Raw genomic sequence first — 10,213 nt, 5'->3', positions numbered from 1 at the left:
GGCAGAAACGAAGCGAAGGGAAATAAACTTATTTTGTCAAAATCGGCACCTCGGGTGGTTCTTTGGAGCGCTCGCTGCCGCGTCCCGCCGCCCCCATACCCCGAGGGGACGATGACGCCGAGGGGATCCCTTGTATGACCAGCTCGACTCTGGCCAGGGCTGAAGCAGCTGCTGGGAATTTGGTGACGCCGGGAGAGGAGCTTTTTATTGCCTCTTTTTCCCCCAGGAATTACCGTTTCCTGGAGGAATTCAGCCTGGTTGCAGAGGGGATCAGGGGCAGGACCAAGAGGTGTGACGAGCCCGTTGGGTCTCAGCTGGTGCCTCTACCTAAACCGGGATATTTTTTAAGTCGATTCTTAATTTTCTTTATAAATCCTGGTTGAAAACAACGGCATGTCACCGGTGGGGTGGCGAAGGACCGTGGGGAACCCCAGTACTCAGCTACCTCCCGGGGGCCCCGCGCTGAGCCCCGGCAGCCTTCGGTGCTTCTCCCACCGGATTTCGTTTTGTGGCGCGGTCCCTTGCTCCGTAGAGCGACCCCTTTGCCATGGTGCGACAGGGGTGTGACTCCCTCCCCGCAGCCCCGTCCCTTTCCTAAAGCCCCATCCATTCCCTACGACTCTTCCCCTCCATCCTGTCCCATCCCCTCAATCCCATCCCGTCCCCTCCATCCTGTCCCTTCCCCTTGATCCCATCATGTCTCCTTGATCCTGTCCCTGTGCCCTGTCCCTTCCTCACAATGCCATCCCTTCCCCTCCCTCCCATCCTGTCCTTGTGCCCCCATCCCTTCCCTTCATCCTGTCCCTTCCCCTTGATCCCATCCTGTCCCCTCAATCCCACCCTATCCTGTGATCCCATCCCTTCCCCTCGATCCTGTCCCTTCCCCTTGATCCCCTCCCTGTCCCTCAGTCTTGTCCCTTCCCCTTCATCCCATCTTGTCCCCATGCCCCCATCCCACCCCCTCGATCCCATCCCGTCCCCTCGATCCCATCCCGTCCCCTCAATCCCATCCCCTCGATCCCATCCCCTTGATCCCGTCCCGTCCCCTCGATCCCATCTCATCCCCTCAATCCCATCCCTTCCCCTCGATCCCCTCCCATCCCCCCATCCCTTCCCCACCATCCCACCCCCTCCCCGCACCCTCAGCCTCTTTACACACTTTCACTGCACCAACACCGATTCCTTTTCTCTTTTTTTCTGTGTTTTTCGGGTTTGTTTTGGTTTGGTTTTGATTTTTTTTCCTTCGGTTTCTCCTCCTCGACGATAAAAACGCCGTCGCTGCCAACGCCGGGAGGGGCGGCCACCAGCCGTGCCAGCCCCCGCAGCTCCTTCTCTGTGCTGCCACAACGTCGGGGACACCGAGGGGGACGGGGAGGGGACAAGGGGCCGCTAAACCCGCCTGGTGCTCGCTGGATGCTCGACGCTTATGTACAGGGGGGAGCCGCCGGCGTCGGCCCCCGTCTCTGCCCTGCCCGGGGGGCTCAAAACCCGCTCGTCCTTCACCGTCCTCGCCCTGGGGTCGTCGCTGGGTGCCCGAGGGGGTCCCCGTCACCGCTCAGTTTGTGTACACCTGAGTCCCGATCACCCGCATGATCTCCTTCTGGATTTTGGGGTCCTGAGTATTGATATTGGCGTCTCCCACTTGGCCGTCTTCGTACCTGGGAGGGGAATAGCGAGGTGAAGGGGGTGTCCCGTGGGTGTCCCGTGGGTGCTGGTGAGGTGGGCGCAGGTGGGACTCACACAAAGAAGAAGCGGGTGCAGACGTGGTCCGAGACGGGGCACACCCAGATGTTGCCGTGTTTCTGCAGGTCCTTGGAGGTGATGACTGCCGGGGGAAGGGGCTGTCAGACGGGGGACAGGGGACAGGTGGCCCCGCTGGGCACAGCCTGTGCTGGGGACCCTCTGCCTCCCTCCCTCTGCCACCCACTGGGTGAGACAGGGATGCGGGTGCTGCCTGGCCACCCCTCTCTGTCCCCCCCGATGTGTCCCCGCACCTTCGCAAAGCGCGATGCAGTTCAGGTTGCGGCTCTGGAGGAAGCGGGACTGGATGGAGCGGGTCTGCGGGGAGAGCAACCGGCGTCACTGCCCCAGCCGGGCTCGGCTCCCCCCATCCCCAGCACCCATGGGTGCTGCGTCCCCATCCTCCCACAGTGTCCCCCAGCCCGTCACCTGCGGGATGGTGTTCATCCGGTTGTACCTCTGCACCAGCTCGTCCTTCGAAGGCATCCGGTGCTGCCCTTTCCCCATCCCTGCGGAGAAGCGAAGCGGTGCCCGTCACTCCCGGGGCGGGCAACACCCTTGGGGTGACGCGGGGACACATGCCACGGACGAAGACGGCCACGCTGGGTGCTCCCACCCTGGGAACACCCTAAAAGTGGGCGCAGCCGCTTTCAGAGCCTAGAAAACATCGGGGTTTTAATTCCCCGGTGCATCGGAACGCCCCAGCCCGGCTGGGAGGGGGCTGGTGTGGGTGGGAAGGACACGGGATGTCGCCTGCGCCTGTGCGGCTCCTCCGGCCGGGACCCATGCGGGGAGTGGGGAGGGGAGTGCAGGCAGGAGCGGGCAGGAGCGGGCAGGAGCGGGCAGGAACCTCTTACCTGAGTATCCAAAGGAAATACTGGAGATGGGGCTCAGATAGATGCCCTTGCCATAGGCTGCTCCATGCAGCTTGCACAGGAAAACAGCAGGGTGAGCGCCGCTGGCGTCACTCCGACGGCGTGGGGACGGTGACGACGGCAGCCCGGCCTCGGCAGGCAGCTGCCTGCATCCATCCCACCCCATCCATCCATCCCACCCCATCCCATCCCATCCATCCCACCCCATCCCACCCCACCCACACCGGTTTTTACCTGCAGTTTGGTGTAGGAAGCATTGACCAAGCCGTTGCGGAGGATGGAGTGCCAGTTCTCAATGTGAGAGCCGCTGGAAAGAAACCCCCCAGCCCCACGTCAGCCTCACGCGGTCCTGCCCCACAACATCCTGCCCCACAGCATCCTGCCCCACGGCGCCTGCTCCCCCCCCCCCAAACTCACTGGAAAGCGAAGGTGCTGCCGTAGAGCTTCTTGGCGGTGCGGAACCGGGCTTCTTTGGCCGGGGGGCTGCTGAGGAGGAGGAACTGGTGGGAGGTGTGCATGAACTTCAGCTGCTACCAGGGGAAAGGGAAGAGCAAAGGCGGCGCCGGAGGGGAGAGAGGACGGACGGACAGACAGACGGACGGAGATCAGGCACGGCAGCCCGGCCCCGTGCCCAGCCCAGCCCAGCCCTGCTTTCGTCGCCCCGAGCGTGCCAGGAGGGCGCGTGGCATTGCCCGTCTCCCACCCTCCATCCCACAGCCCACGTCAAACATCCGCCATCCCGTATCCCATATCCCCTATCCCATACCCCATATCCTGCCTCCCACGGCTCACGGGCTGCAGACCCCATCCCAGGGCTGCGTCCCACACTCCAGACCCTTATATTCCCCACCCCATATCCTTATAGCCCTCATCCTTGCATCCCGCATCCTTCAGCCCACAGCCCGCACCCCACACCCTACATCCCACATCCTACATCCCACCTCCCATACCCTCCATCCCACATCCCAATCCCATATCCTACATTTCACATCCCACATCCAGATCCCAATCCCATACCCTACATCCCAGTCCCATACCCTCCATCCCACATCCCATACCCTACGTCCCACATCGCATATCCTATGTTCCACCTTCCATATCCCACGTCCTGCGTCCCATAACCCACATCCCAATCCCATATCCTACATCTCACATCCCATATCCCACATCCCAATCCCATATCCTACGTCCCACCTTCCATATCCTACATCCCACACCCTACAACTCACATCCCATATCCCACATCCCAATCCCATACCCTACATCCCACATCCCAATCCCATGCCCTACATCCCACCTTCCATATCCTACCTCCCACATCCCATATCCTATGTCCCACCTTCCATATCCTACATCCCACACCTTACAACTCACATCCCATATCCCACATCCCTATCCCATACCCTACATCCCTCATCCCATATCCTACACCCTGCATCCTATAGCCTGCACCCTGTATCCCGTGTCCTACATCCCACCTCCCATACCCTACATCTTGCGTCCCGTACTCTACATCTTGCATCCCACACCCTCCATCCCACATCCCACATCCCCCATCCCGCACCCCATACCCTCCATCCCGCACCCCACCCAGAGCCCGGCCAGGCCCCTTACCCTGCTGAGGGGCAACTTGACGATATGGGATCTGTTACTGGAGATTATCCTTGGGAAGAGGAAGAGGAGGAGGAGGAAGGTCAGACAGGGTGGTCCCATGCCCCTCTCGGAGTGGGGCCGAGCCGGAACCCGTGCCAGAACCCACCCCAAGGCCAGTGGATGGTCGTGACACCCCAAGAGACAGGGGCCGAGGGGGTCATGCCAGGGATGCCCGGCTGTCCTCCACCCCATCCTCTGTCCCGGGGGACGTGGGGCAGCAGAAGGAGGATGTGGCACAGGGGGACGGGGCCGCAGCACCCTCGGCCTTACCACTGTAGGAGGGGATGGGCCAAGGGGTCCAGCTTGTCCATCTGCTTCTTGATCTCCAGGTAGGACCCCTGGCAGAGGGAAGAAGGGGTGTGGGTGGGTCCCTCAGCACCCACCCAACCATGGGTGGGTGGAGATCGGCACCCAAATGCCACCTCCCTGGTGAAGGATCTCTGCACTGTGGGGGGGGGGTCTCACATGGGGCCACGGGTGGTGCGGGGTCACGCCGGCGTACCTGGGTCATCTCCCGGATGGACATCACGCTGTCCAGGGCCTTCTGCAGCCGCTCGTAGTTCTTCTTCTACATGTGGGACAGGAGAAAGGTGGCCATCAGAGGTGTCCCGGGGGGGGTCCCCGCAGCCCCATTGATCCCCCAGCATGGGGGGAGCGTTGTCCCCCCAACCCGGCGCTTACCTTGGGGTTGAAGGCAAGAGTTTTGGGGTCGTTGGGGTCCACCACGGAAGGGTAAGGCTCAAAGATGATGCTCTTGCGGGGGGACTCCAGGGCGGCGCGGCACATGGCCACCAGCAGGTCCACCACCTTGGGGACAAAGCGTGAGGCGAAGGGACCAGCACCTCGAGGTGACGGCGTGGTCGCTCGCCAGGCACACCCCTACCTCGGCGCCCGTGGCCACCTCCTCCGCTGCGCCGGACATGACGCCCAGGGTGTAGAAGGAGAAGACACAGAGCTCCCGGGTGCACACCGCCGGCTGCGGAGGGGACAGGAGCCGTGAGAAGGGCAGGGGCGGTGACACGAGGTGACAACCTGCGTCTGCCTGGCCCCTGCCCCCGCACCTTGAGCATGGAACCGTTCTGGAAGACGTGCTGCTCGTCGCACACCACGCAGTACTCGTTGAGCGTCGGGATCCGCTGCTCCGCGTACTTCATGATCTGAGGAAGAGGATGGTGGGGGTCGGTGGCCGTGGTGGCCACAGCTCTCGGGAGGATGATCCGGGAAGGCGGGATGGGGCTGAGCAGGACGTGGGACGAGCGGGATGGGATGGAGGACACTCACCTGGACGAGGAAGCCGTACTCCAACGTTGGGACATTCTTGCAGTGGCCGCCGACCTGCGCCGGAGCCGGAGAGGAGCCAGCTGCGTTATCCCCTTTCCCCCACGCACCCCCAGCTCCGCGTGGCACCCGTAGCCCCAACAACCCCCCTCTGCCATGGCGGGACCCCCCAACATGCCAACACCCTCCTGGGGACGCAGCCACATAGGGGATGTGGCACCAGACCCCGCAGCCGGCGTCCCAGCTTGCACCCAAGGGCGCTGGGGACAAGGCGCAGGGGACAAACTCCCCCCCAAGCCAAGTGGGGTGTCCCACCACCCTGGGACGAGCGCTCTGACCCCGCAGCAGCCCCGGGGAATGCGGGAAGGGAAAGGAGAGGAAAGCAAAACCCCACGGCGGGGTGGCACCCACCAGGATGTTGAAGGGGGCGACACCTGCCTGGGTGCTGCTGGGTGGGGGGTAGCCGAAAACTTCCACCTTGGGGTTCTTGACGGTACAGGAGACGGAACGATTCATCAGACGGTTGACACGAGCCTCGGGGACACCCAGTTTGCCCTTCAGCACCGAATCTTGGATGACGGGGAAGCTGGGAGATCTGTGGGGACAGAGTTCCCCAGTTTGTCACTGTCCCCTACTCCTCCGTCACTGAATTCACCCTTTGGTTGGTTTTGGGGAACAAACTTCATCTTCTTGTGTTCTGGTAGGGAGTAGCAGCGTCCGAGGGGGCGAGTGGGGAAACTGAGGCACAGTGTGAGGTCCCCAGCCACCCAGGTTGAGGGGACAAAGGGTTGGGTTCCTCAGGGGACATCATTGGGGTCTTACTTGGGGATGGGGGAGAAGATGCTGAGGCCAGCGCGAAATTTCTTGATGGTGCCGCTTGTCTTGAACCAACCGTGTCGCTTCTCCTGCTGGGTCTTCAGGAAATCGTTGCTGAGATGTTTCCATTGCTGGGACGTGAACATGCCCAGAATCCTGGCAGAGAGGTGGCATGGGTGCCTGAGCTGGCTGCCAGCACCCATGGGTGCTTCGGTGCTCGCTGAACCTGGTGCATGGGTGGTTCATGCCATCCAGTTCCTCCTCTTCCCCACACAAACCAGTGGTGAGCCCGTCATGGGTTGTGTGGCAGGTAAAAGGTGGTGGCATGGGGACACGTGGCACTGGCCAGTTTGGGAGCAAAATGGGGACCCCATGGCCCACCCCACCCACCACCCTTGGGTGCCCGTTGTGTTTCGGCTCTTACTTCTTCAGCTGCAGCCCCAGCCCAAAGCCCTCCTTGTTGGATGGGCTGGAAGACCTCTGATGGACGGTCTGCAGCGAGAGAGGAGGACACGCCATCGGTGCCACCGCCGTCCCCGTCCCCAGGGCACATGGGCCCACCGTGTCCCACCCGTCCCCACTCACCGGGGCCATCGAGGTACTGGGAGAGGGAGAAGCGCAGGCGGAGGACGATGGGCTCCGTCCGCAGCACCTTCCACGCCGTCGCCACCTCCTCCTGCCGAGGGAGAGACATGATTCAGCACGGCCACGGGGGGATATTTGGGGGCACCCCCCCAGGGCGCGTGTGTCCCCTCGCCTCCCCGTGCCAACGCCAGCAGGGGCACCCCAGGGACTCACATCGAGGAAGCTGATGTTCACGTGGAGGTCGATGTCCACGTCGTCGATGGTTCCATATTCCCTGCGAAGACACGCGGCGCAGCGGCGGTGAGGCTGGCACGGCGCCGGAACCGCTGCCCCAGTGCCCACCAGGCGGGCAGGGCCGTGGGGAGGTGATGGGCACGTGTGGCTCCCCGTGTGTCAAGCGTGTGCACCCCTGAGACCGGGATGGCACAGGGAGAGCGCCCGGACTGGGATGGGTGCCCTAGTGATGGCATGGATAGGTGCCCTGGTGATGGCATGGATGGGTGCCCTGAGGATGGCACAGCCAGGTGCCCTGGTGATGGCATGGATGGGTGCCCTGGGGATGGCACAGCCAGGTGCCCTGGGGAGGGCATGGATGGGTTCCATGGGGATGGCATGGATGGGTGCTCTGGGGATGGCATGGATGGGTGCCCTGGGGATGGCACAGCCAGGTGCTCCAACGATGGCATGGATGGATGCCCTGGGGATGGCACGGCTAGGGTTGCCCCAGGGATGGCACAGCGGGTGCCTGGGGACGGCACGGCCGGGTGCGGTGGGCTCGCGGGTGCACCCACCTGACGGCCACGGCATTCTCGCTGGTAGATCTCCTTCACGGCCTCGATGTCGGCGTCCAGCTGCGGGTGACGGTAGAGGTCGGCGGCGCAGGTCCCCTGTGGCACAGCACCCCACGGCACCGTCAGACCCGGAGCCCCCCCCACAGCCCCGCACTCGGGACTGGGTGCAGATTGGGGGTCCCTGAGCCCCCCCCATGGCACCCAGCACCCATGGGACCCGCAGCGCTTACCTGGACGCCGTAGAGGAATTCCTCGGACTCATTGTCCCCGTCGGAGTCATCGTCCGTCCAGTACTGGCCCTTGAGGTCCTGGGGGGCAGAGGGTTGGGGGGCAGCAGATCAGAGGGGGCAGAGGGTTGGGGGGCAGCAGATTAAGGGGGGTGGAGGGTTGGGGGGCAGTAGATCAGAGGGGGCAGAGGGTTGGGGGGCAGCAGGAATGGGGGGAGAGGATTGGGGGGGAGCAGATTGTGGGGAGTGGGTTGGGGGGAACGATTTGGGGGAGCAGTTTGAGGGTTGGGGGCAGCAGGATGGGGGAGCAGGATGGGGGGCAGCAAGATGGGGGGCAGTGGGGTAGGAAAGCGGGTTGTGGGGAGCGGGTTGAGGGGAGTGAGATGGGGGGCAGCATTTTGGGGAGCATTGGGTTGGGGGGCAGCAGGTTGGGGGGGAATAGGATGGGGGCAGCAGGATGGGGGCAGTGAGTGGGGGGCAATGGGATGGGGACAGCGGGGTGGGGACAGCAGGGAGGGGGACCAGAATGGGGGCTGTGGGTGGGGGACGGGGATGGGGACAGTGGGATGGGGGGACAGCAGGATGGGGACAGTGAGTGGGGGTCTGGGATGGGGACAGTGGGATGGGGGGACAGCAGGATGGGGACAGGAGTGGGGTCTGGGATGGGGACAGTGGGGTGGGGGGACAGCAGGATGGGGTCAGTGGGTGGGGGACCAGGATGGGACCGTGGGATGGGACAGCAGGACGGGGGGACCAGGATGGGTACAGCAGGATGGAGACAGTGGGATGGGGGACCAGGATGGGGACAGCAGGATGGTGACAGCAGGATGGGACAGCAGGTGGGGACCAGGATGGGGACAGCAGGAGGGGACAGCAGGTGGGGGACCAGGATGGGGACAGCAGGAGGGGGACAGCAGGATGGGGACAGCAGGTGGGGACCAGGATGGGGACAGCAGGAGGGGGACAGCGAGATGGGGACAGTGGGATGGGGACAGTGGGATGTGGACGGCTGGACGGGGGGGACTGGGATGGGGACAGCAGATCGGGGACCAGGATGGGGACAGCGGGTGGGGGCCACGCACGGAGCTGCCGGGGGGCCCACGGCCGATGGGGAGGGGGCCCATCCCCATCAGCCCCGTCCCCCTCCCGTCCCGGGGACACGCAGGGACACGCGGGGCCCGGCCCCCCCCGCCGCCCCCCGCCCGAGCAGGCCCGGTCCCGCCGCTCCCCCACCCCCGGGCCCCGGGGCCCGCTCCCCCCGCCGGGCCGTGTCGGGGGTGTCCCCGTGTCCCCCCGAGGCCGGCGCGTCCCCCCTCACCATCTCAGCGGCGCCCGGGCGGGCCTGCCACTGCCTCCATGCTGGCGGGCGGGCGGGCGGCCATCGGGCCTTGACGTCAGGGCCTGGCCGCCACCGCCGTCACCCAGCAACGCCGCCCTGACGTCACCCGTGGGGACCCCCGCAGACCCCCCCCCAGACACGGGGGGCTCAGTGGCACCAGCACAGGGGCCTCGTGGGCCCCGTGGCCCCGACTCAGGGTCCCTACAATCGCCAGCCCAGGGTCCCCCATGGGGCGGCCATGTTGGGTCCCCTCATGGCTGGTACAGCATCCCCACAGCCCAGGGCAGGGTCCCCAGCTCAGGGTCACCATGGTCCCAGCACAGAGTGGCCACATTGAGTCCCCACATGGGTCCCCACATGGCTGGCACAGTGTCCCCACAGCCCAGCACAGGGTCCCCAGTGTCCCCAGTACAGGGTCTCATGTGTCCCCAGCTCAGGGTCACCATGGTCCCAGCACAGGGTGTCCACATTGAGTCCCCACATGGGTCCCCACATGGCTGGTACAGTGTCCCCACAGCCCAGCACAGGGTCACCAGTGTCCCCAGCTCAGGGTCACCATGGTCCCAGCACAGGGTGGCCATTTTGTGATCCCACATGAGTGGCACAGTGTCCCCATGGCCCAGCACAGGGTCTGCGTGGCAGGTCCCCGTGTCAATGGCGTGGGGTCCCCGGTGTCCCCAGCACAGGGTCACCATGGTCCCAGTGCAGAGCAGCTGTGATGGGTCCCCGATGTCCCCAGTAAAGGTCCCCATGGTCCTAGGACAGGGTCCCCGACATCACCAGCAGGGAGTCCCCAGCGTCCCCAACCCAGAGTCCCCAGTGTCCCCAGCCCAGGGTCACCATGGATCCCCATCACAGGGTCCCCAGCACAGAGTCCCCATGGCCCATCACACAAGGTGGCCATGTTGA

The 10,213-nt window shown here is 64.5% G+C and overlaps 1 protein-coding gene across 1 annotated transcript; it reads right to left on the bottom strand.

Moving 5' to 3' along the window:
- Positions 1–1,219: 1,219 nt before the first annotated feature.
- PARP6 (poly(ADP-ribose) polymerase family member 6) lies at positions 1,220–9,365 on the bottom strand. The gene is given in 24 exon segments (XM_068410183.1): positions 1,220–1,658; positions 1,741–1,825; positions 1,995–2,058; positions 2,170–2,249; positions 2,598–2,667; positions 2,850–2,922; positions 3,033–3,145; positions 4,230–4,278; positions 4,539–4,606; positions 4,771–4,836; positions 4,950–5,075; positions 5,152–5,244; positions 5,330–5,425; positions 5,550–5,603; positions 5,958–6,141; positions 6,369–6,518; positions 6,787–6,830; positions 6,832–6,854; positions 6,948–7,038; positions 7,161–7,221; positions 7,739–7,761; positions 7,763–7,834; positions 7,969–8,046; positions 9,284–9,365. Coding segments are annotated over 24 exon segments (1,869 nt in total). The 5' UTR covers positions 9,287–9,365; the 3' UTR covers positions 1,220–1,555.
- Between the last annotated feature and the right edge of the window lie 848 nt (positions 9,366–10,213).

The sequence above is a fragment of the Nyctibius grandis genome, chromosome 11 (assembly GCF_013368605.1).
Source record: "Nyctibius grandis isolate bNycGra1 chromosome 11, bNycGra1.pri, whole genome shotgun sequence".
Classification (NCBI taxonomy): domain Eukaryota; kingdom Metazoa; phylum Chordata; class Aves; order Nyctibiiformes; family Nyctibiidae; genus Nyctibius; species Nyctibius grandis.
The sequence above is the reverse complement of the archived record's forward strand: the minus strand, read 5'-3'. Positions and strand labels throughout refer to the sequence as shown.